Source organism: Panthera tigris, chromosome D2 (assembly GCF_018350195.1).
Source record: "Panthera tigris isolate Pti1 chromosome D2, P.tigris_Pti1_mat1.1, whole genome shotgun sequence".
Classification (NCBI taxonomy): domain Eukaryota; kingdom Metazoa; phylum Chordata; class Mammalia; order Carnivora; family Felidae; genus Panthera; species Panthera tigris.
The window spans coordinates 74,794,047-74,820,032 of record NC_056670.1 but is presented as its reverse complement, the minus strand read 5'-3'; the positions used below and the strand labels follow the sequence as shown (position 1 = coordinate 74,820,032).

Below are 25,986 nucleotides of genomic sequence, written 5' to 3'. Positions count from 1 at the left end.
AGAGAGAGAGAGAATGAGTGGGGGAGGAACAGAGACAGAGGGAGAGAGAGAATCCCAAGCAGGTTCCATGCTGTTAGTGCAGAGCCCAACACAGGGCTCGATCCCATGAACCACAAGACCGTGACCTGAGCTGAAGTCAAGAGTTGGACACTCAACCACTGAGCCACCCAGGTGCCCCCCGACTCCGAAGTGTTCTTTAAAAGATAGGGGATGGGGATGGAGGCAAAAGGGAGTCCAGCCCCCAGGCTGCTCAACTGCAGCTGGTCTGTGTCTTTTTTTATTTATTTATTTATTTTTTTTAACGTTTATTTATTTTTGGGACAGAGAGAGACAGAGCATGAATGGGGGAGGGGCAGAGAGAGAAGGAGACACAGAATCGGAAGCAGGCTCCAGGCTCTGAGCCATCAGCCCAGAGCCCGACACGGGGCTCGAACTCACGAACCGCGAGATCGTGACCTGAGCCGAAGTCGGATGCTCAACCGACTGAGCCACCCAGGCGCCCCTGGTCTGTGTCTTTACATACTATGAATCTTTAGCTAAAGCTATTTGCAAGGCCATGGATTAGGTGGCCTATGAGATTCCCCTGGATGCCATGGCCCACCCCGGGAGGTATCCTCTGTCCCCTCAGTGTAAACTAGAGGAATGATCCTGCAGGATGGGCTCTCAGCAACTCTCCCAACGTACCAGCAGTTCTGAGGCTCAGGCCTTCATTCAAGAAGGCGGCTTAAGCAGCAGGGGGCCCTTCATCAGGAGTGGTGCTGTGGTAGGCACTGGGGTGAATTTCAAATGAGCCCTCATAGGCCCTGCTGTTCTCCAAACAGCACCCTAGCTCCCTGGTGAGTGCTTCTGTGTCATTAACAAACTTTCAATCAAGAAGAGACTTAAGCAGAGCCCAAGAGCCAGATTAGGTCATCGTAAGAGAGCAGGATGGGTAGGGTCAAGAGCACAGACTCTGAAGTCTCAGCTTCCCCCATCCCTGAGACCTTCAGAGAGTTACTCAACCTCTCTGTGTCTTCATCTCTTCACCTTTGACATGGAGACAGTAATCCATGGGGGTAGATGTGAGGATTAAGTGAGTTTTTTAAAGCCCTTGGACTCCTGTCTGGCACATAGTGAGAGCCGTCCCTAGATGTACAGGGATGTGGAGTTGGATGGCCAACCTCCTCACTCTACTGATGGAAACTGAGGCTCAGGGAGAGGAGGCATCTGGCTGTGAGGGGAGTGAGAAGAGGGCAGAATTTGGAGCTCAGGCCCGGGTTCAATTCCCCACTCTGCTCAAGCTTGGTGTTCTTGGGCAATTACTCAACCCCTCTGAGCTCTCATTTCTCCTCCTTTCAGCTGGCTGTTATGAGGACTGAGTACAACAGGGACACGGAGTTCCAGGCATGCAGTAGTTGCTCAATAGATGCTAGATCCCTTCTGTCTTGCCCCTGATAGCTAGTAAGCACAATTCGTTTTGAATTCCGCTCTCTGCTGTTCCCAAAACTGGAAGAGGAAGAGACCCAGCCTCCACTTCCCCACTGCTGGAGAAAACTCCAGAAGTTGCTCTCTTGAGTTTCCTTTTCAGTCCTCTTCTGGGAGTCTTTTTGCAGTGCTGTGGCAAAAAGCGGGAAAAGCCAGGGTGCATGGCCCAGCTGCCCCTCCAGCCCAGCCAGCTGCCCAGCCGCATGCTGCTCAGGAGGGGCTCAAGCGAAGGCGGACTCCGAGCTCCCTGGGTTCATTGACAACAGGATAGAGATGCTGTTCCAGGTGCTGGGAGACAGATGAGGGCCAAGCAGTCTAGCAGAGATGAAATGCTGGGTCCGGGGCTAGTGTCTGGAAGCCCAAACCCCATGAAGGATGGGGCAGGCACATGGAAGGGAGGGATTTGCCCAAGCCCCCCATATCCCATGCCTTGGGTTATTACCCTGGTGACCAAGGCTTGGTTAGATGGTTAGGCAGACTCCAAGCCAGCTCCCCCCCAGACCACAGACTGCAGGAAGGGAGATGGGGAATGAGCCTGTCTCCCAGTCCAGTGCTCCTTGCTCTAGATCATGCTTTCCCTAACAACAGGCCAGCATTTATAAAATGCATCACAGCTGGGAAACTGACAGTTAGCCAGCCCAGCATTTTCCGAAGATGATGAGATGGTCTTAGGAGGTGCAGGGACACGATAATCTGAATCGCTCTCGGTGAACAAGGTATTCCCTTTTCAATTCTCCTTTGAGCCTCCTGTCATCAAGAAGAAAGTCTCGGTGTGATACCACCATCTTGCTAACACCTCTCCCATACTCACTAATCTCCCTTTCAAACAAAGAGAAAGGTGGCCTTAGGCTCAGAGCCTTAGGCAGGCACAAGAGGATCCAGCTAGGATTTAATGCCACTTTCCCAGTTGTCTTTCTGTACGACAAACAAATACTGGTTTTCCAGGCATGTTCCTGAATACAAGTTTCTTCTGAAACTTTATTTATTTTTTTTTTTTTTAAATTTTTTTTTCAACGTTTTTTATTTATTTTTGGGACAGAGAGAGACAGAGCATGAACGGGGGAGGGGCAGAGAGAGAGGGAGACACAGAATCGGAAACAGGCTCCAGGCTCCGAGCCATCAGCCCAGAGCCTGACGCGGGGCTCGAACTCACAGACCGCGAGATCGTGACCTGGCTGAAGTCGGACGCTTAACCGACTGCGCCACCCAGGCGCCCCTGAAACTTTATTTTTTAAAAGATTTTATTTTTAAGTAATCTCTACACCCAACGTGGGGCCCGAACTTACAACCTCAAGATCAAGAGTTGCATGCTCCACCGATCGACCCGGTCAGGTGCCCCGAAACTCATTTATTTTAAATTAAACAGAAAGACATGAGTTAACTTAAAAGAAAAAAAAAAACTATAAACAAGTGTAAGGTTGGTATGCAGATTCAGCAAAATCTGTGAAGGCACAGCAACAATGAAGGATGGGGGGGGGGCGCCTGGGTGGCTCAGTCAGTTAAGTGTCCAACTTTAGCTCAGGTCATGATCTCACGGTTCATGAGTTCAAGCTCCACATCAGGCTCTGTGCTGACAGCTCAGAGCCTGGAGTCTGCTTCAGATTCTATGTCTCCCTCTCTCTCTCTGACCCTCCCTTGCACTCTCTCTCTCTCTCTCTCTCTCTCTCACAAAAAATAAATAATAAGGGTGCCTGGGTGGTTCAGTGAGTTAAGCGCCAGACTTCGGCTCAGGTCATGACCTCACAGTTTGTGGGTTTGAGTCCCACATCAGGCTCTGTGCGACAGCTCAGAGCCTTGGAGCCTTGGAGCCTTGGAGCCTGAGCTGTCGCACAGAGCCTTGGAGCCTGCTTCAGATTCTGTGTCTCCTTCTCTCTCTGCCCCTCCCCCACTCATGTTCTGTCTCTGTCTCTGTCTCTCTCTCAAAAATAAACATTAAAACATTTCTAAATAAATAAATAAATAATAAACGTTAAAAAATTTTTTTTTAGAAAGGAATGAAGGATGGCCATGATACTCAGATGGGGAGACTGAGGCTCCAAGGATGTAGGGCTGGAAGGGGCAGAACTGGGGCTCTGTGTGCTCTTCAGGGCAAGGACTGAAGCCACCGACTGCCTTCCTCAAAGGCCGAGGAGCTGTCCCCACCAAGAAGCTAGCCAGCCTGGGCTAGCTGACTGCTGATCTGCTTCCCGGGTCGGGAAGGGGGAGGTGCCAGTGAAGTGAGCAGGGGACAAGGGGCCAGAGAAAGAGGAACTCAGAATAATTATTATTTCCTTTCATTCAAGCTCTCTACTTTTTAAAAGGTGGATGTTTTCCGGAGAGCCACACCAGCACTAGGAATAGATTTCTTTTGTGCAAAAACTCAGGCTGATGGGTAACTTCCCCTTAACGAGAACAAACTTCCCTGCTTTACCCTATCATTGTTTATAGAAGCAAAGAGGCATGTGTCTATGTGGGGCCCAGAGAACAATATCCTGCCGGCAGACCTCCGGCAAGAAGTGCCCTCTAGAAGCTGCCCGCCCTGGGCGTTCCCAGCATCCCACAGAGGCTGCCAAGCCGGTTCATGCCAGAAGGCTGACCCAACCTACCAGTGCACCTTGGTGTCCAGGCCCTTTCAGCAGAACCCACCACCAGGTCTGAGCTACCCCTTTTGCTACCTAGCAAACCCACATCGAAACTGGGTGCCATCTGCCAGGCCTCAGTGACTGGGCTGACACAGCTCAAAGACGGAGGCCCAGCACAACTGCTTACGAGCCCAGTTAAAATGAATCATGGCGAACCGTCCTACAAACAACATGGCTGACGCGGGACACTCGGGGACTCGCCTGAAGCCCTGCCCCCACAATTCTAAACCAGCCTCTTCCTTTCCCCGACCTTGGCTGCCTGACCTGTAAAATGGGTACACTAATACCCAGCTTGGAGCGTTGCTATAGAAGGAGCCAAGAGCAGGTGTGTAAGGTGGCATTGCAGTGTTGGACACAGACAGCCTAAGAAATATAGAGGGACTTTTTGAATATTCGTGAAGGACCGTGCCTGGCCCTGCTTTTCCCAACTGGCAATGGGGCTTTGGTTCTCCAGGGGAAGCCAGATTCATGCGCCTAACGTGCACTATGATTTATTTGTCCCCATATGCACCCTGTTCCCCAAAACCCCGAGGCCTTCTGACAAGGATAGATAAGACAAAGTGGAAGCAAGTCATTTAAAAACAAGTAACAAAACTGAATCTGAATTTTATCAAAATTAAAACCCGTTGCGCTTCAGAGGACACTATCACAAAAGTAAAAGGACCACTCACAGGATGGGAGAAAATATTTGCAAGTCACATATCTGATAAATGACTCGTATGCAGAGCATACAAAGAAGCCTTAGGATTCAACTTTAAGAAGATCATCAACCTAATTTAAAGATGAACAAAGGGTCTGAATAGACAGTTCTCCCAAGAAGATCCACAAATGGCTGATAAGCACATGAAACAGCGTTCGGCATCGTCAGTCATCAGGAAAATGCAAATCAAAACCACCACGAGATACCATTTCACACCCTCTAAGATGAATAAAATTAAAAAGAGGGAAAGTGGCAAGTGCTGGTGAGGATGCAGAGAAACGGGAACCCTCATGCACAGCCGGGGGGGGAAATGCAAAATGGCGCAGCCCCTTCCAGAGTATTCTCGACAGTTCCTCACATGACTAAGCACCGAGTTACCCTGTGACCCGCTACTCCACTCCTAAGTATCTCTCCAAGGGGGATGAAAACACATGTCCAGGAAGAAACCTGTACACAAATGTTCACAGCAATGTTTTTCGTTATAGCCCCAAAGTGTAAACAAACCAAGTGTCCATTCATTGGTGACAAGATAAAAACAATGGGGTCTATCCATACAGTGGGATACTATCCAGCCATGAAAAAGGATGAAGTACTTAAATACGTTACAACACGGGTACACCCTGAAACATTATACTGAGTAGAAGAAGATACAAAAGGCACGCGCTCTATGACTCCATTTATATGAAATGTCCAGAATAGGCAAGTCCACAGAGACAGGAAGTAGGTTAGTTTTTGCCAGGGGCTGGGAGGAAAGGGAGACAGGGGGTGACTGCTAATGAGTAGAGTTTCTATTGGGGGTGATAAAATGTCCTGGATGCAAATAGTGGTGATAGTGGTACAACTCTGTGAATATTTTAAACCACTGAACTGCACACTTTAAAAGGATAACTTTTAAGGTATGTGAATTATATCTCCGTAAAGCCAATATTTTAAAGTCTGTAGTGATGGATGCTTTCGTGATCACATATTATTATTTATTACTATAATTAAAACTACTTCCTGGTCCACCCCAGCTCAGAGCAAGCCTGCCCCTCCCCCCACCACTCCGAACACCTATATCACCTCTGGTCTGCAGGTACCTGGAAGATGAGCCGCCTGGATCTCTACAGAGCTCAGCACACACATCTGATCTGCCCCGGGGGCCAGCTTCTCCAAGCTGACATACCTTTGACTATTTCTAGGACATGCCATGTTCATGGCTGTCTCACCAGCATCAGAGACTACCTGCCACAGAGACAATGTTTTCAGTTTAGGGGTTTGGGGGGTGAGAAGGCAGGCAGAAAGACATATTCCGTATGCTCCCCCAAATCTTTCAACCTCCCTTGCTGGCCAGGGGAGCTTTAACAAGGCAGTTCATGCTTGAGCGCTTCCTTCACTCATCTCCTCCCCTTTGGCAGTGACCATGAGACAACACCTTCAAGATGGTGGGGCCACAGAAGCAGCCAGGACCCCTGGTCTTCAACCCAGGAGAGCTGAAGACCCAATCGGATTGTGCCTAAGAAAGAAAGGATCTCTGTTGTGCGAAGGCCCTGAGATTTGGGGGTTGTTTCTTGTAGCGGCTAGTATTAATCATCCTGACGAACGTATTGCCTTCTAACGAGCCTGGCCTCTCTGGCCAGCCGCTGCGGCTGGGGGCCCTCCAGACCCCTCCTTGGCCTCGCTCAACCCCACAGCTGGAGTTCATGTCTGAGTGATTTCCTCATTCAACAGCCTCGTACTGAAAGCACAGAGAGGAGGGGGAAAGTCAGATGCTAGCCCCCACTGAGCGAGTGTCTAACACGGACCAGCCCCTGGGCTGTGTACTTGCTGGCATTTGGGACCCTCGCCACCACCCCACCCACTTGACAGCTGGAAGGCTAGTAACTGTCCCAAGGCCACGCAGCTGAAAGAGGCCAAGTCTGCCCTCTGACCCAGGTCGACCTGGTTCCAGAAGGTCTTCTTGCAGCTCTCTGCCGCCTTTGTGTTAGAGCCCCGCTTTCGGTGCACTCCAAAGCCCACCCAGGGCTGGTGTCTCCAACAGCCCCCAGCGCAAAGCTGGCCATGTCTGGCCAACCGATGCAAGATCTGGGCAGTATCCAAGGAGTGGGCTTGCCTCTCAGGAAGGAAGCCTTCAAGCCAGGGTTTGAAGGGCGTCATCGCACAGGGAGTGAGAATTCAGCTCCAGGCATAAATTCTGACTTAGAACGAGAGGGATTTTCCAGCCAGACTCCTAGCAAACACACCATGTCAGACGCCGGGGAACAAAAACCAGCCAAGCGGCAGCTCCCCAAGAAAAGACACAAGGGACACGAGGTGAGGGGCTCGCGGAAGGAAGCTTCCCAGGGCCCTCTCGCGGTCTCATTCAAAGCAGCTCACAATGATTGCAAGCCGTGAGTCCAGCACTGGCAGGTGCAGGGGACACCCACAAAGAACAGATGCCACCATCTCTGCCCAGTGAGCAGCAATGACCTTCGTCCCATGTCCTCTGTCTTTCCTGGGGGCGCTGCACCCACTCAGTGACTCAAGATGAAAACCAGGAGTCACCTGGGTCTCCTGCCTTTCCCCTTCACACCCCACACCTAGCCGCCCCCAAGAACTCCTTCCTGCTAACATTTCCCAAGACCCTCGTGCTGTCATGTCCCAGCGTGGGTCACAGTCACTCCCGTGGCACCTGCATCAGCTCCCTAGTCTTCTGCCTCCAGTCCCCCCACCAATCCCCTGTTCTCCATGTGGTCAGAGGAACCAGCCTCAACCGCAAACGGCTCCCACTGCCTCCAGGATGCTGTCAATCTCCTCAGCATGATTTGCCAGGCCCTGCTGCCCAGGGGATCCCCATCCCCCTACCTTCTACTCCTGCTACACCCTTGCCCACGTCTATACCAGGGTTTCTCAACCTCAACGCCACTGACATTTGGGGTCAGAAAATACTTTGTTATGGGGCTGTCCCGTGCATCGTAGGACGCTCAACAGGACCCCTGGCCCCTACCTGTTAGATGCCAGGAGCACCTCCCCCCAGTTGTGCCAATCAAAAATATCTCCAGTCTCTGCCAACTGTCCCCTGGGGGGCAAAACATTCCCAGGTGATGCTCTATACCTTTGCCCGTGAAACGCCCTTCTTTCCTTTCATTCATACCTGGTCTCTTCCTCCTCATCACCTTAAAATTTGATTCAGCTGCCTCACCTCCCAGAAGCCTCCCTGGCTTGTCCAGGGTGGTCTAGGGGCAGCTTCTCAGGATCCTCCTCCCCTCTTCCCTTTTCCCTTTGCACAGTTCCGCCACTGTTCCCGTCACATTGCCGCTGACGGACCCGTTGATGTGTGTCACCCTCTGCAGGGCGGGCTCCTCAGAACCCCTGCACCGGGGCACGGAAGCACCGACCTCATGTACTTGCATGAGTACACAGCGCGGCGTGCTTGGTGACCGCCCAAGTAGGTGTGATGGCATCTGACCAGTGGCAAGGGGCTGTGTGCAGCCAAGGTATCAGGCTGAGGAACAGGGAAGGGAGAAAAACAGAGTAAGGGTCTAGGTGAAGGGCCTTGTGGGGAACGGCCTGAATAGGGACAACGAGATGTGGTCGTCAAGAAGAGACTGGGCCAAAGCCCAGTGTGGGGCCTGTGGGAGGGGTATCAGGAGAAAGCATTTTGAAGCAGAAGGAAACCAGGTCATGAAGCCCCTTGGATGTGTTCTGTAGCCACAGATGTATTCAGCAGGGTGTAAAATTTGGGCGGCGGGAGGGTGGAAGGTTTTATGGTCAAATAAGTTTGGGAAATGCTTTGTCTGCGGTTAAACAGGTTTCTTTATTGCAGGACTTCTTAGGGCCTTTGAGATGCTCACGTGCCAGGTGAATTTTCACAAGGGCACATGCAGCAGATAGTGTTGCCCACATGTAGTTGCCCACAGAGCTTCTCAGATGATCAGTGTCCTTCAGCCTACCCTTTGGAATTGCTGCTTAGAGCTGAGACACGGGGGCTACGCCTTGAAAGGCTCAAGGTAAGGACAGTCTGGGTTTGGGGACAATGACTCTGGGGGTTGTTCAAAGACCTGAGGGCCAATGCCGGAGCCTCAGCCCCTGGCTCTCCAGCACCGGGGCCATCTGCAGAACTGAGAAGCGAAAACGGCTCCTGAGAGATTGTCTACAGGAAGGACTGGGAGGCAGTGTGAAATTTATTGTAGGAAAACAGTCACCCCATGGGACTGCTTCGACCACCTCCCCCAGGCCCCTGGGCCATAACACATGGTGTGGTTTAAATTCTTTAAATTGAGGAGTACTTAAGGAAAAAATGTTGGCAGGCTCTGAGGCACTTGTAAAACCATCTGAGCTGATGAGGAGTCTGGGCCCCATCCCTCCAGGAAATGGAGGCAGCGCTGAGCAGGGGCAGGGAGGTCTGGAGGGCGGGATGGGGTCCACCAGCAGAGGCTTCTGGTCGGCAGAGAGTGAAACAGTCCCCTGCAGCAGCCCTTGGATGGGCCCGAGGAGCTGGCAGGGCCGAGCAGAGGAACACTTCATCCTCACTGTGGATCACAGCCAGGCCCGCAGATGCTCCCGGGCAGGGTGGCAGGAGGGCAGTGAGGGGCCAGGAGTGGGAAACAGTGCACCACGGGGTGAAGACCAAGGGCTCAAGTCCCAGCTGCATGACCTGGGATGGTGACAGCCCCTCCTGAGCCTCCCCGGGCACAACCATAAGACGGAGACAACAGAATCGCATCACGTGGTAGCTGCAGGGATCAGGTGAGCGTGTCTGCACACAGTGGGTCCTCAACACATGTCTGGGGGAAGACAAGCGGGCGGGCAGCCCCAAACTGGGCGCAGATGCAGAGCCAGACTGGCAAAGCTCAGGCACTGAGGAAACCGCCTTTGCTGAGGGCAGCGGAAGACTCTAGCGTTTGAGTGGCCGCAGCATGTTACTCGCCTCCCTGGGCCCTGGCCGCCACCTGGCCACCTCTCGTGTCCCAGAGACGGAAGCCAGCACACACAATGCCTGGGGGGCGCTCAGCTGGTGAGCTGTTGCTCTCACCCACCTCCCCGGGCCTCTGGGCCCTGCTTATGCCCAAGGCGTTCCTGCTGTTTCCAGAGGTGACCAGGTCAAAAGCCACACGTCAGCAGCTGTAAGTGTGGGTGGACAGGGACCCCGCTCAGACACGTCTCCTTCTTGACCACTTTCAACCTGAGCGCTTCCATAGACGCCAAAGAGGCCCGTGTCTGAAACAAAGCAGGGCAGAGCTGCCCAGGGGCCCCGCAGACGGAGCGGGCAGCCACATGTGCCCAGGGCCACGCCGTGTGCAGAGGGAGCCGGCCCCGCTCAGCGTCCGGGGGCGTTTTACGCACTGAATCCTCTCATCTCTGAAATGTGCCGACGTACCGCGAGCGCTTGCCCGTCACATGGACAGAAGGAAGCAGAAACAGAGAGACCCCAAGGGAAGGCAGCGAGAGAATGACAAGTAGGGGTGAGGGCTCGGCACGAGTGGCAGGAAGTGACGCAGGAGACATCTCTGGGTGTGAGACTGCACAGGGATGCCCCCGGCCACCTGCAGATGCTGGAGATGAGCACCCAGAGCGGGACTCGGTGTGGTACGAGAGACCCTGGCGGTGGGGGAACCCCACACGCTCAGGGCCCCCCGGACCTCCGTAACTCCCGAGAGGGCAGCAAGGGTGTGAGGTGGGACCAGAGCTGCCAAGGACCCCCTGGGACCCTTGCTGAGAACATCAAGATGGGGTGTACCACTTCAAGGGACTTTCATGTCACGGAGTTAAAACCTACACAAATATGCAGAGACAGTCTGTACGAGCAGGGGAGAGGAGGCCTGATTTTAAAGTCTGAAGGAGCTGCTGTGGGTAGAAAGCCCTGAGGTCACCCTGGATGCCTTTGCAAGGGTGTCGCTGGCTGTCAGAAGGCCACCTGGTGCTGAAGGAGCTGTACGTGACCCGGATTGTTCTGCCCACAGCCCTCCCTGTCTGAGTGGAGTCACCCTGAGCAGCGGCCGAAAACCAGTGTAACTGCATCCTGCTTTGGTGCGGCTGCGAAGGGACACCAGCCACGGGGCAGCACCCCCAAGGTGGCAGGCAGGTAGGGGCAGGGCTGGTCTTTTATCAGGGGCTAAATGTCACATCTGGGGAGTCTCTATGCCTCGTTGGCAACACCCCTCTCTCTCTGACTGAAGCATCTCCCATTTTTCTCCTTGTTTGGTTCTTATCTTGTGAATCACGTGTCATTCAGTGTAGGCTGAGAGAACGGAGTCCACGATGAGCCCCTTTGCAGGGACCCTCTGCCATTATCTGGTCAAGTCTCACCCACTTTACGGCAAAGAACACTGAGACCCCGGGAGAGGAGGACCAAGGGCACATGGTAAACCAGGGCTGAAGCCGTTTCCTGATCTGCACGCCTGTGTTGCTACTCCCTGCCACACTCTGTGTGGACGGGTGAACAGCCGGGACCCCGTTACACAGGCTGTGGCAGCCCCAGTCCACCAGCAGCCTGGGACAGAGGGCGTGCCCAGTCCCAGAGGAGGAGGAAGCCACTGCTGGCCCACAAGGGTACAGGACACACCCAAAACTGTGTGGGTACAGGTCTCAACTCAGACTCGTAAGACCTCTAGAAGGTGGGTCTGGCAGGGAGGGCCACATTTAAGAAACGGAGACTGAGGCCCAGTGAGGGAACACGACTGGATTGTATGGGGAGAAAAAGTGGCACTAGAACCCCAGGCTCCCAGGCCAAGTTCTGAACCAGATGGAGACCACCTTTATCTGTCAAGTTGGGGGTGAGAAGGAACAGGTTCCAGGGAACCAAGATCACCAGGACCCCAGGGGCTGGTACTGTTCCTTCAGCATTGGGGTGTGGGTGCTCCTGAGGTAGGGCCGTGGGCGCCCCTCTCCCATCAGTACACCCAGAACACACTTTAGGGTCCTCCACGTTCTGCATGTATTCACCCAATGTGGCCTCTGCCACCCCATTCCCTTCCTGCCCACCCCTGGGCCCTTTCCCTCCACACCAACCTCTCCAAACCACGCCCGCTGTGCCCTTTCTTCTGGGCACTCCTGACCCCGGCTGGGCCAGGCCTCCACCCGTCCAGCTACAAATCCTTGGGTATGGCCAGCATGGGGTCCCTGGAGGGGATTGGGCCCCAGCGAGCAGGCCTCCCCACCCAGGCCCACCCGCCTTGGGCCTCGCCAGTCTTGGGCACTTGCTGGGGGAGGATGAGATACGGGGCCTCTGCAGCCCCGTGGCTGTGCGTGCTTTACATGTGCTGTACAGCCCCCCACGTGGCCTGGCACGGATCCAGGGCCCAAATTCCTCTAAAAGACCTCCCTTTTCCTCTTGCCGTGGGGTTGGGGCAGCCTCTTACCTTTGGGGTGAGGTACTTGGTCATAATTTCCTTCCCTTTCTCCCCCAGTTTTTCATCTGGAGTAACTTCATATTCTGCCTGAAAGAGAAAAAGCACAAGAACAGTATCAGAACTGCTCATGAGCTGCTCATGGTTACACAACCTCAGCGGCCCCCGAGAAGACACCATGGAGGTCAAGGGACTAATCCCTCCTCCACAGGGCAGGAAGCTGAGGCCTGGACTGGGGAGCCGACCTGGCCAAGGAGCCTTGACGCCCAGCCCAGCCTACTTGGCACCATCCGTGAACACGTGCTTAGGGCAGGCCCTCTCCTCTCGGGCTGCACGTTAGAATCATCAGGAGCAAACAGACCACCCCACACCAACCGACAGACCCTCTAGCTGCGAGGGCAGGGCCCCTGGCAGCTAGGGGTTGAGAGCCACCAACTTCGATAAATCACAGGAAGCCCCTGGAAAATAACCAGCCACCAAACGGGAAGGTCCAGAGAGGTTGTCCTGCCCTCAGGTCAGTCAGACCTTACAGCTGCGTGACCTTAGACAAATTCCTTAAACTCTAAAATGCAGATAGAAAAAGCACCTACTACAAGGCAATTGTGCAGACAGAATGTGATAAAGTTCTTAGCCCAGAGCCAGGCACATAATAATACTGCTCAAATGGGGGCGCCTGGGTGGCTCAGTCGGTTAAGCGTCTGACTTCGGCTCAGGTCATGATCTCACAGCTTGTGGGTTTGAGCCCCACGTCAGGCTCTGTGCTGACAGCTCAGAGAGAGCCTGGAGCCTGCTTCGGATTCTGTGTCTCCCTCTCTCTCTGCCCCTCCCTTGTTCACACTCTCTCTCTTAAAAAATAAATAAACATCAAAAAAAATTAAAAAAAATAAATACTGCTCAATGAACAGTTGCATAATTATCACCCCGTCACTATTATGCCTTCCAAGAGAAAACATTAATATCGATGCCTTACCTTTTGCAGCTTTCAGATTATAAAATGAACACACAGAGATTTTTCATATGTTCTTATCTAACCTTAAAAAAGCCCAGATAGTGACATGGGAGGCTGGGGGGGCCACTGCCATACCCCTTCATCTGCATGTGAAGGGCAGGAGAGGTTCAGCAGACATGCCCAGGGTCATTCAGGGAGGTAGCAGCCGACCTCCACACCAGAGCTCTTTGTCAACAACACCAAGGAATTTAGGACTCCAGATCGCTGGCCAAGTCAGTGGACCTCCAAAAGACAAACCTTATTTTCCTTGACCTCAAAAGGGGCTCCTTCACTCACATCTGATGCCTTTGCCAAGAGGAGGAAAGGCCTCCGGTTAACAAGAAGCCTGGGTAAGCCTGCCTTTCTCATTTAGACAAGAGAACTAATTGCACATTGTTTACAACCATTTCAAAATCCACCACCCAAGGATTTGTCAACCTCGGTCCAAAAGCACAGCTATTTCAAAAGAGACAGAGGAAATGACGTCAACACAGACAGACTGAAACACCGTGGAGCCAGGCGCCCCAGCCCTCCGGGCGCGGTTCAGGGCAACCCCTCAGCCCAGTGCCTAGGGTCCAGTTTCTCCCCCAGGCCAGTCCAAGAGAGCCTCCTGGACGAGGGAAAGCACAGGCACATTTGGAAAGCCCACGGATGCAGCCTGGCACACTTCCCCACAACGTGGCTGAGTTTCCTTGTGCTACCGTTTCTCTTCTCACAGAGAATCAAGACTCGGTGATTTTCACCAAGGAAGAAATATGAACACTTCAATCACTTGAATCACAGAGTGATGGGATCGTGGTTCTGGAAGGTATCCGACTCCCTCACTTTTCAGAGCTGGACACCAAGGCTCAGGGAAGGAAAGGACTGACCTAAAATCATACAGCTGGTCACAGCAGAGCCAGGACAGGAGCACAAGCCTCCTGACTTCCATTGGGCCACCCATCTCAGTGCATGTCCCTGCCAAGGCCAGTGCCTCCACACCTTTATTAAGACTAGTCTCGTGGGATTGATCATTTCTTGAATTGATTTGATTGATGATTTCGTGAGACTATTTAAGGAGAGACGGTGGCTCTTTCCCCTGGAGTTTTTCCTGCTATTGTCCCCCATATGCTCCCCAACAATCCCCCCAAACTAACACATGTGTGCACATCTGCCCTCCCCCCGCCCCCCGGACACACATAGTGTGGAGTAGGTTATAGGCTCACCCAATTTACAGATGAAGAAACTGAGGCTCTGAGAGCACCAATAACCAGTTCAAATACAATAAAGTGAGCATGTGAGAGGGCTGGGAACTATGTCTCCAAAGGGGCTCATCGTTCTAGAGCACGACTGACCACCATTTTTCGAGGATGAAGAGAGAAGCACCCAGTGTCCCGTTGGCCTGAAAACCCGCCTAGTGGTCTGGCACCATGGGAATTACCCAGACTGCTTTGCAGGGCCCAGGCCCCGGGCAAATGGCCGACCACCTTTCGGGGTAACTCAATCCCATGCAGAACCCTGGATTTGCACTGTCCCAAAATACATCTGTGAAGGCAGCTCTATTTAACCAAATGGAGGCTTGAAGCTCATTAATCAGCCTCAATAACCAGCTGAAAATATTATTGCTCTGGGTACTAAAACCCACGTTAAAAAAATAACATCACTTTCAGGTCAGCTGCCTCCCAGCAGAGGCCCGGCTGGGCGGCTGGGCGCCACAGTTCCACAGGGAGGCAGCCGGGAGCACGCGGGGACAGACATCCCCAGCCCAGGATCAAAAGGCCTTTCTTTGAGAGTCCATGTCAGGTCACCACCACCTGAAGAGCATTTGTGTTGGGAGGCAGAAAACCAACAGAAGGCTTCCAGCTGGGCTTTCCACACTGATTAAGTCACCTGGAGTGACAGGCCGTGTCTCTACAGTGACCCCCGAGAGGCCTCCGACAGAGAGAAGGCACCATGGCGGCTCAGCTTGGCCGGCAGAGCTCAGGCAGATCACAGCACCAGAGGCAGGGGACCACCCGGGAATCCACTGCTATGGGAACACTCTTGCCCAGGTAGTGGGCAGAAGCTGCTGAAATCAGCTAAAACCAGAAAACATAAGCAGCAAACAAGAGGTTGGGCCAACAGCCTAGAAATTTACAATTAGCATTGGCTCGGGCAAGGGCACACAAAGACTTCAATGAGAAGAGAGAAAACTACATGCGAGGAATGCCCCCGTGACCTCCATCTGTAAGGGGGTTCCCTCCACCCAGAGAGGGTGATAGGTCTTCTCCCCTTCCCTCACCAGAGGGGACACGAGCCGTCGTCCCTGCTGTAAGGCCCATTTGAAACCTGTGAGCTCAACCCTAACAGCCAGAGTGCCAAAGGGCACCTATGCCGATCCAGTTGGAGGGCATTTCTCTTCCAACGGAGGGAGGCACCATTTCATGAGCCTCTGTTCGCGCTGTGATTTATGCCAAACGCAGAAATGGCCTTTGTGGAGGACATGCTGCTATAACACAAAGAGCAAAACACTACGTTAGGTTTAAGGCAAAAAGAATTATTTACAGATCTGTGCCTGCCGAAGAGTATAAACATCTGTGCGCATCCTAGTTTATAAACCTAATGTTTCATCCTCTTGGTCTGCTCTAATTACATCATCAATCTCAGAAAATGCCGGTGAAAATATGGCCTATTAAAACACACTTTCCTCTGATGAGTTCTAAAAATGCAAGGCCCGCAAGCCAGTAAAAGGGGACCTGCCACGTTTTCAAAGAAGCCGGCACTGGTTTAAAGAGAGGAGGCTGAGCCGGATTCCTCTCGGCCTCTGACCAACTTCAGATGTCACCTCCTCCTCCTGGGAGACCTTCTCCTGCCCCGACAAGAAGATGAAGTCAGAGATGCTATGAGGTCTTGCCACCTCCGGCTGCTGTAATTACCAATGTGGTCAGCTTTTCCACAGTCCTCGCGGCAGGGACAAGTGACGTGCTTGGCTGGCAGTGCTGCTCACCACGGCCCTTTCTGGAGAAACACCCAGCTCCACCCACACCGGCCTCGGCGCCTTGCCTGTGCTGCCCGTGTGGTCTGGAGGTCTCCATGTGCCTCTGTGGAATCACTCTCCACCCTGGTGTTGGGCAGGCGACAGGGTGGGCAGTCACCTGCCCACCTGGGCACCATGGTTCCCGGACCCCACTTCTAAAGACCCAGCTGGTGTATGCTGGCCTGCATCGGTCCCTTCCCTGGTCCCTGCAGACCTAGAGGTGGCAAAGGCCCTGACTTACCGCATCAGCGCCACTGATGTCCCCATCCTGCCTGGCACTTCATCAGCAGCCCCGCACTCACTCGTGGGTGGGCCTTCCATCTCCTGCCGGGATCCTGACTGAACAGTCCTTCAGATAGCTGGGCCCTGACCTTGCTGCTTCTCTGCTCCCCAGCTGGAATGAAGAAGTACTTACAAAGGGGCATCCCCCAGGGGTCTGACAGTGGGGTGGGCCTGGTCAGCCCCAAAGCCTGTATCTACCTGGGCAGAATGTTCTGTGGTCTCCAGCTGCCATCTGAAGAGCCCTCTTGGGCCTAGGTCAGGAAGGGAGCCACTGGCCCCGCCCCCCCAAAGGCAACAGATGGGATGTGACCAGACAAAGAAGGGAGGGAGGAGCTGCCTCCTGGCCATGTAGGAACACAACCCGAGAGTGGTAGCAGTGACCCCAAGGGGACCCCAGACTATCCTCGACAGCACCACAGTCCTTGTGTGCTTGTGCAACATACCCTGGCTGGGGCAAAGGTTAAAAAGAAGGAAGGACCTCTGGGGTGAGGTGACATATTCACCAGCAGCTGTCAGGCTCCCATAGCAAAGGGGCCACACCCTCACCTTCTGCTTATCCCATCGTCCTCCTGACAGCCTCAGCCCAGAGTGGCTCTCTCCCCACCCCGTCCACCACCCCTGGGCTGCCTAGCTGCTGCTCCTCTCTCCCCTAGCCCCAGAATTATTTCTCCATCTTCATTCTCCAACAAGGCTCATAAGGCCACTGTGCAAAGGCCTTTCACTCTCTCTATTACTCTTTCAGGTCTAAGGAAGAAGAACAGCAACCTAACCTAGTTCGGGCAGAACCGTTATCTCTTAGCTCCTAGAAATCAAGGATGGATTGAATAACCAAATTGTGAGGAGAATGAAAATGCAGCCAGGCCTGGACCACCAGGAACCAGCAACGTGAGGGCTTCTGGAACCCACTCTCATCTGTGTGTGCGCGTGCACGTGTGTGTGTGTGTGTGTGTGTGTGTGCACGTGCCCACACGTGCCTCGTTCTCTCTCAGTGCTGACTGGCTTGCTCCAGTGGCACATGGCAGTCAACAGCTCTCAACATTTTTATTTTAAGGCTTCTTTACCAGAGAAGGACTTCTTCTCCAGCTTACAAATTCTAGAGAAAGAGCTCATTGGCCTACATTGGCTCACATGCTCATCCCTGCTCCAGAAAACTGTGGACTGTGGGTCACACCATTAACAACATGGCAGCTTCTAGGACAGGAGAATGGGTGGGGTATCCAGGACACTGGAAAATTCTATAGGCTTCTGCTATATGAACCCATTTTATAAGCGTTAGACTTCTTCAAATGACCCTGATCCCTGGGTCTGGCTTCACCAACTGTTCTGAGGGTCTCTACGTCCATCTGAAGAATGGTTACTCCCCTCCCAGCTTTCTCTTTGGGGGAGAGCACAAAAGTGATAGAAAGACAAGACAAATACTGGGTCTGAATTATAAGAGAAGCAGGATGCTTGACTACTCTGATGAGACACAGCAAATTGTTTTACAAATAATTTCAGAATAACCAGGCATATTTAAAGCCAGGTGATTGCACACTGATTTCAAGTGATTCCCTATAGTCTAATGAATGGCTTGAAGTGCCTTTCAGCATTTCCTGATACAAGATTTCATTCGTTGTAACCTCATAGTTGTAGCTGCCAGTCTCCAAGATGGAGACTTCAATAATCCTTGCCTTCTGCTACTCATGCTCTTGAGAAGTCTCTTTCCATACTGAAAAGGGCTAACCTGTGTAAACATGATAATGGGGCCATGATAGTATGGAATCTCTGAGGCTAGGTCATAAAAGACATTGCAGCTTCTAGCAGGCTGTCTTGGACCACGGACTCTGGGGGAAAGCCAGCCATGTTAGAAGGACACTCAAGCGGTCCCGTGGGGAGGTTCACATGGAAAACACAGAGGCCTCCAACCAACAGCCACCACCAAGTGCATAAACTTGGAAACAGCCACCAGCCAAGTGCATAAACTTGGAAACAGATCAAGCCTTGAATGACTGCAGCCCCAGCCAACATCTTAATAGAACCTTTTAAGAAACTGTGAGCCAGTAGCATCTCGGGAAAGCATTCCAAAATTTTTGACCCACAAAAGCCGTGAGATAGTAAGTGTTTCTTGTTGTTTCAAGCCGCTAAGTGTTGAGGTAATTTCTTACACAGCAATAGATGATGAATACTTAGTTTTCTAAACTCGTGGCTAGTATCACTCACTTCATTGAAATTTTCCTTTACGTATTTATTTTTCAATCTTTCATTTAATCAAAAAGCCAGTGCCACGAGGGCGGGCACTTATTTCTGCTCAGCGTGTAGCCACCAACTGCTAGAACGGAGTAGGATATACTGGATATATTCAGTAAAGGAGTGCTGAAAAACTGCCAAACCTCCCCTAACCCCAAAGAGAAGAAACCTGCCAAGTTTCAGTCACACCCAAGTGGGGGGATAGGAGGGTTTCAGGTGAGCCGGGATGCCATCAAGGCTCCCAGAAAACAGGTGAGAGAGGCAGTACATCAATCTTTAAGGAGTCCGTGCAAAGACTCTGTTGTCCTGAGGAGGTTACACTGGAACCCTGACCAGATGGTCAAATCCTCTTTGAAACCAAATCTAGTCATGGCTTTGACTCTGGCCACTGGCTCTGTTTCTCTGTGGGAGGCAATGAGAGAGTCCTTCTGAGACTCCTAGAAAGCCCTTGAAAACCGAGACGAAGGGCTGAATGACCCCTGCAGAATTACCTCTGATGAACGATACACACACCGTCCTGTGCCCCACCCCCGAATCACCCAGGCCCCATTTTAAGACAGCCATGAGTCCCCTGCTTGACTTGAGAAACTCAGACATTAGGACTGTGCAGGAGAGCAGCCTTTCCCGGGGACTACGTCAGAGCCTGACGAGGACGGGTTATTTTTAATAAACTCCGCTTGGTAGGAATTCAACACAGAGGTGGGAATGGTGTGGACGGTGCTGGCTGAGCCAGGGAGCACCGGGGCTGTATGCTGCCTCCTTGGAGTTCCAGGCAGGATGGAAGGAAAAAACATATTTCAGACAAGAATTGCGCCAGCCCTGGAAAACTCAATAAAGTCTTCCTGCGTAAAAGAGGTGTTCCAAAGGCTGGTCATTTGACGTCAAGATGGGTGATGAAAAGGCCCCGCTCATTCCCAGAGATGCAGACAAAATGCAAGGGGCGGGTCGGCTCTAGGAGTGGCGGCCGCGTTAAGACGTATGTAAAGAGCATTTGTCGCATCAACAGAGGAGCCAGACTCACATTTCCTTTCCAGAAAAAAAAGCTCTTGGTACAGGCCCAGCAAAAGGGAGCGTCTGCACGACCAGAATGAAAATGGGCATCCATTGGATTTTTTTTTCTTCTTCTCAAACTGACTATAAGTGTCTAACAAGACACGTGGCTGGAAAATTCCACTGGCTCCTGGGTTTAGCCTTGCCCTGCTCTGCCTCATCAACTCTCTAGATGAGTCTCAAAGCTGGTGATGCCTCATCGTTTCCAAATGGGGAGCAGTCTTGGTCCAGGGCTCAGGCTCTGGTCCTCATCTTTCCTTCCACATTTGTCTCCTTGGTCAGTTTGCCCAGCCCATGGCCCTAAATACCAGCTGTGTGTTGACAAGTCCCAGTCTTCCATCTCCAGCCCAGAACTTTCTCGCAGACCCCAGAATTGAACATCAATCTCCCCTCAATCATCTCCACTTGGGTGTCCGAGAGACCATCCAGCCGCGTGTGCCTAAAACGGAGTTCCTGGTCTTCCCCCAAACGCACCTCCCACAGCCTTTCTCTCCCACCACCCTTCCATCCGATCAGGTCAACACTTTGAGGCCATCCATAAGTCTTCTGTCTCGCCCACACTGCATCTGAAAGTACTGTTAACTCTGCCTCAAAAACACGCCCCAAATGCAGTCACTGTCACCACTGCCGAATGCTCCCACGCTGGCTCGAGCAACCATCAGCTCCCATCGTTAGTAGCTCCTATCAGAGCTCCTACCTGTTCCAACACAGGAGCCTCAGGGATCTTTTAGAAACCTGTCGGATCATGCCCCTGCTCTGTCCAAAGTCCTCCAGCGGCTCCCCATTTCACTCAAAGTCAAAGTCAAAGTTCTTTAATGGCACAAAGTCTTTCATGACCACACCTCTCCTAGACCCCCCTCTGCCCTTGCTCCCTCCACTCCAGCCACAGATTCCATGCCTGCAGGCCACCACACTAGCTGTTCCCCTGCCTGCCATGCTGTTCCACCACACACTCACCTGGCTAACTCTCACAGAGGGTTCCACAAGGTCTCCCGGCCCAAGGTCTCCCCACCAGCCAGTTCCTTCAGTCTTTCTCTGGAGCCCGCACTCCCTACTAACATACCATTCTGCCAGCACAGCCCAGTACTGAGGCTCGGGTGCGTGCTGGAGGGAGGACCCAGAGCAGAGGGTGCAGCAGGGAGGGGGTGTTGGGGAATGCTTCTGAGAGTAGGGTACGAGACAACAAGCAGGCATTCAACAGGCAGAGGGGAGGTGGGGGGCATTTCAGGCATCGAGAGTGAGGGAGCCGGGGCCGAGAGACTTCAGCCTCTGTGGCGGCAAGTCAGGTGGCAGGGCCGGAATGCACAGCTCAAGAAAGACCCAGGCGAAGGTCAAGGATGAAAATGCAGGTTCAGGGGCTTGTCAGAGGGAGGTCTGGTATTCGGCCTCAGAACGTGGACTTTATCCTGGTTGTCCATGTCCCCCAGCCCTGGATACACAGTACAGTCATGGGTGACTTGGAAAATACCAATGTCTATTAGAAATAAGGGCCCATCCACTGGTAATGAGCACCCCTAGTGTCAAACTGTGGTCTCCAAGTACCATTTCCCAGTAGAAGGAACCAGGGCTCCTTGGAGATACAATGGACTCTACGTCTAGGGCAGGAAACATACAAGATGAGCTGTCACATCACATCCTACCACTTAGCAAAGAGACTGTCCATGACTCCTGGGTCTTCTCAAGGGCTCAGAAGCCAACCCGGGGGCCAAGAATGAGAGCATGGAGAATCAACCACCATGCATCGAAATGCATCCGTGTTTAAATCCACACCTTCAAAACAAATTGGTTACTACTACAGAAGGGTGCTGGTGAACTGATTTGGTACTTTAAAAGCATAGATACAGGGATAGAATGAACGAACTTTATCAGTGGGTAACCAAACAGTAATTGAAAGGAACTGTCACCCAGTTAGCAAATGAAGAAGGAATGACAAAATTAGAATGTCAGCATGCTGCAACCCCTAATTTATCAACAGATTTAGGCACTGAATACCTAAACCTGCTGCCATCTCTAAAAGAAAGATAAGCAGATAGTAATGTCCCTTGATGGAAGAACACAAAACCACTTATGAAGTCAGTCCCCCAGCCCCTGCTGGGGGGGGGGGGCGAAAAAAAAGGGAACCTGAATATGATCAGGTTTCTAGATTCGATGAGCAATTTATAAGCAACACAGAGAAACCTATTACATGACACATGGGGTGACAGAGCAGAATTCAGACTATGGGTCACTCTTCTGGATGAACAAGGGGAGATGGTTATAACCTGTCAAAACATGCATTTATGAAAAGTATGAGAAAGTTGGAAATTTAAACACAAATATTTGATGATAATAATTACTTTTTTAGAGCTGCGCTAAGGGTATTGTGGTGATGTGTGTGTGTGTGTGTGTGAGAGAGAGAGAGAGAGAGAGAGAGAGAGAGCCCTTATCATGTAGGGATACCTACTGAAATGTTCACGGGCAAAATATATATGATATTTACTACAAAATGCTACAGACGGGGAGGACATGGTCAAACAAGACCGGCCAAGAGTTTGTAATTGTTGAAGCAGGGTGAAGGGCGCATAGACTATTCTTTGACTTTACTTTTTACAGTTTGAAACTATGAGAAGTTATGAAAATATTAGCTCTCACCCTCCACCCCACAGAGATTCAAATTAATGAGTCTGGGCTTCAGCTCAGGCACTGGTATTTTTTGAAGGCTCCCCAGGTGTTTCTACTGCTCAACCAAGGTTGAAAACCATCGTAGTCGCTTATGTGAGACATGCTGGGAGCCTCCACTGAGACCAAGACAGAGGTGATGGAGGGAACTGGTCCGTGGGAGGCCAAGGAACCAAGCACATGGTCTTTGATTAGATGGGGGAGGAGATGAGGAAGATGGAGAGGTCAAGGACATTGCAAAGATTTCAGGCTTGGGTGACTATGGGTGCTGGTCACTGGAGTGGGGAACATGTCAGGCCTGGTAGCTTTGGGGATCTGGGGGAAGGCGACTTTTGGCAGAGACGCTCAGTGGGCAATTTGGCTTGCAAATCTACAGATCCACATTGAGACCCTGAAGCAGACACAGAAACTTGGGCCCCACAGCGCTGTCCCCCAAACCGAGACAGAGGTCAGGATGGCCGCAGCCAAGGGTGGCATTAGGGCCACTAGAAAACAGCGGTCTCTCGGGAGCCTGGAAATACCCCACTCCTTTCATGACTGGTCTCCATTCCTTGCCCTCCCACCCACTGTCCACCTTCCTTAGATAGACACCCAAAGGGCGGTCTTCCAGGCTGAGGTGAGAGGCCTTCCTGCACAAGTGCTGAGAAATTCCTGCTCATTCCTACACCCTGTCCTAAAAGCCCATGCAGATCAAGCACCATTTGTTAAACCAATGACTAGGAAATCTGAAGAAAGTCTCCATATGGTATCAAACATAGCTACACATGCCAGCAGCCGCTGGAGCCAGCAACTGTCAGATTGGCTTGAAATGACCAACACATGTTCATCCCACAAAAGTTCACTTAATGCCTGTAGGTGCCAGGCCCTGTGCTAGGAATCTCAGGGTCCTGGCCTCACGGAGCTTGCATTCTAGTAGAGAAGTAGACAGTAAAGCGTCATCTTGGGGTGTCATCCAAGTTCCTCAGGCACTACCTGGTATACTAACCCAGGATCCCAGAATCAGAGAACTGACAGGGCTTCACTTTAAAGCAGCAGTCACCGAGGCCCACAGAGGAAGGCGGGTCACCCGTGGTCACCCAGCAGGTACAGACTTGCAGACAAGTCAGTACTCTCAAAGTCTGCGCTGGACATCTCTTGAGCAACAGTTTCATTCTCACCCTTATAAACGATGTGGTCTATCTTCTCCTTTGGGCAAACATAATCACTGGTCACAGAGGACCACAGGGCCTCCCCAGGAGCAGGGACTTACCACTGAGTCCAGGAACTGAATGTAACACTCCAGCCCGGGCCTGGTTTCGCAGAACTGCCGGAAAAGCAGCCTCCCAATTGGCTGCTTGTCACATAAACTGCAGTAATCTCTGTCTGGAAACAGAGGGGGAAAAAAAAAAAAGAATGTGGTGAGATGCAGGAGAGAGCCAGGCTGGGCCGTCCAATCAACCCACACCTGGATCCAGAGCCCCAGATGGATGGAGCAAGATGACTGGCAAATTCTCAGGACCCCTTATTTATCTCCAGGCTGTGCAGACTCAGAGGGGACAAGGGCGGTGTAGAGGAAGGACTGGTTATGACCCAAACTCTAGTTCCTAGCTCGCTCCTCCTTCCTGATGCCAGATGCCAGCAGTTCTGGGGATGATGCCTCCACGCCCTGGGTGGCCGATCACCCTGTCACACTCCCCAGTTAGTGGCCGGATGAGGGTGGCAGGCATGTAACCCAAGCCAGTTCCGATCAGAGTGGACCACAGACTGTGCCTGGGCACACCGAGCAGAAGTGCTCTCTCTCCCTCTGGGTGTTGGGGTGCATGGGGGTGAGGCCAGGGTCTACTTGCCGTGTTCTTGACCCTGCAAGGAAAGTTGTTGTGATAATGAGGCTCACGCACAGAAGAGGTCAGAGCTGGGAAAATGACACCCACCACCGTGTCCTCACGGTGTCATGAATCTCTGAATCAATGCCTGCAGCTCAAACCACATCCAAAAACTTGATTTATGAGCTGATTTCAAAATTACTTATCATTCAAAGCATTTCAAATTTTGAAAACCCTGCATCTTCCAGCTGAGGAGCTAGAGGCATGGAAACGAGAAGTGACCAGCCCTCAGCCACTCAGCAGCCAAGAGAGTTCTAAAGAGGAAATGCAGTGTAACACTCCAAGCCTGGACGCCTGGAGACCGGGTGTGAGCCAATGACCTGCTATGTGACTTTAAGCAACTCACTTGCTCTCTAGGCCTCAGTCTTCCTCTGAAAAATAAAGGCACACGTTGGAAGTAAGATGGGGGAGAGGGGATCTTCTGGTTCTTCCTTAATGATGCCAAAGCCTCCACAGGTGATTTCTTTGACCAGAAAGATGTTCAGAGGACTGACTGAGACACGGTGCCTCCTGCCCTCTCAAGCACTGAACACTGGATCTTTGGTTGTGCAGCTGCATTAGAAACAGTCAGGTGACCTCAGGGGCAAACCAGAAGGAACGACTGTATCCTCCTCAAATGCAGAGGAGGAGCAAGGGCGGGGGGCGGGGGGGGGGGTTCCTCTGGACATCAGGAACACAATAAGGATATGCATGCCACCATCACGTCAATTCACTTTCACACCCAAAGAGCTTTACAGAAAGTAAAGCTCTGACTTGAAAGGAGAGTGGTGGCTGTGAGCACCGGCTCGGGAGCTAAACTGCCTGGGTTCAAACCCCAGCCTCACCAGTCACTGCCTGTGCCCTGAGGCAACTGACTTAACACTTTTATACCTCAGTTTCTCCATCTGTAAACTGGGGACAGTAGTCATACCTATCTTCTAGGACTGTCATGAGGACTAAGACAATGCATAGGAAAGACTCAGAACAGAGCATAACACATAGAAAGTGCTTACTAAACACCATGTCATCATTGTGTTTGTCGGGTTTTTGGTCTGTTCCATCTCCATTCCTTCAAGGAATCTCCGCTGAGTCTGCAAAAATCCAGCCCTGGGTTCGAAGGGAGCCGCACGACGGGCACATGACCCTGTGCTACAATCAGAGCCCTCATCTCCCAGCCACAAGACCGGACAAAGGACTCAGCCCTAAACAATAAGAGGTCCCTGTTTCTGCCAGAGTGATAGGTTCAGAAACAGACATGTGACTCAGTGCTAGCCAATCAGAGCCCTCCATCTCCAGGGCGCAAGAGTTGAGTTGGTGGGAGTCCTGTAGAAGTTACAGGAAGTTACATTTGCTTCTCCTCTGGATGCCGAGGTCTTAGGACCAGTCCACCAAGAGCTAGCACAATTGTCTTTCCCACTGGGCCGTGAGAACCCACAGAGGATGAAGCAGGGGAGAAAGCAGGACTGAGTGCCCAAGGAAGAAACCCCGTGGTGTGAACATCTCAGGAGCCCGTGAAGCCAGCCTCACCGAGGCCAGCCTGGTGCCTGCACATTTATTTACCCGACAGAATGTTGAAGTAATTTGGTGTTGGGTTTGTGTCTCCGGCAACCAAAAGAGCAAGTGCCTAGGCATACAGGCTGGAGAGTTTTACAGCCCACTTCTCCTCTCATGGGTAAACTGGCTGAAGGCAGGAACTGTTTCTGTGGGCAGTCACCAGTTCTAAGTACACTGTGTAAGGCACTCAAAAATTTCTCATTCTCTCCTGAGTGGATGCTTTGATCAACACAGATAGCCACCTTCCAAGTTCCCCCTCTTGATCCCTCGTCAAGTGGTTTCGGGGATGAAACTCGCCTT

The 25,986-nt window shown here is 52.1% G+C and overlaps 1 protein-coding gene across 3 annotated transcripts in view; it reads right to left on the bottom strand.

Annotated features, from left to right (window-relative positions):
- The window catches only part of GRK5 (G protein-coupled receptor kinase 5), a 211,105-nt gene that overhangs the window by 42,599 nt on the left and 142,520 nt on the right, over positions 1 to 25,986 (bottom strand). Inside the window, exons 3-4 of one of the 3 annotated variants that reach the window (XM_042960773.1) lie at positions 23,541 to 23,653; positions 12,105 to 12,182 (exon numbers count right to left, since the gene is read on the bottom strand). In XM_042960773.1, coding sequence (XP_042816707.1) covers positions 12,105 to 12,182; positions 23,541 to 23,653 — 191 coding nt within the window. Of the gene's footprint in view, positions 1 to 12,104; positions 12,183 to 13,062; positions 13,475 to 16,316; positions 16,424 to 23,540; positions 23,654 to 25,986 lie in introns of those variants that run through there. The other 2 variants (XM_042960775.1, XM_042960774.1) reach the window with 2 other exon arrangements.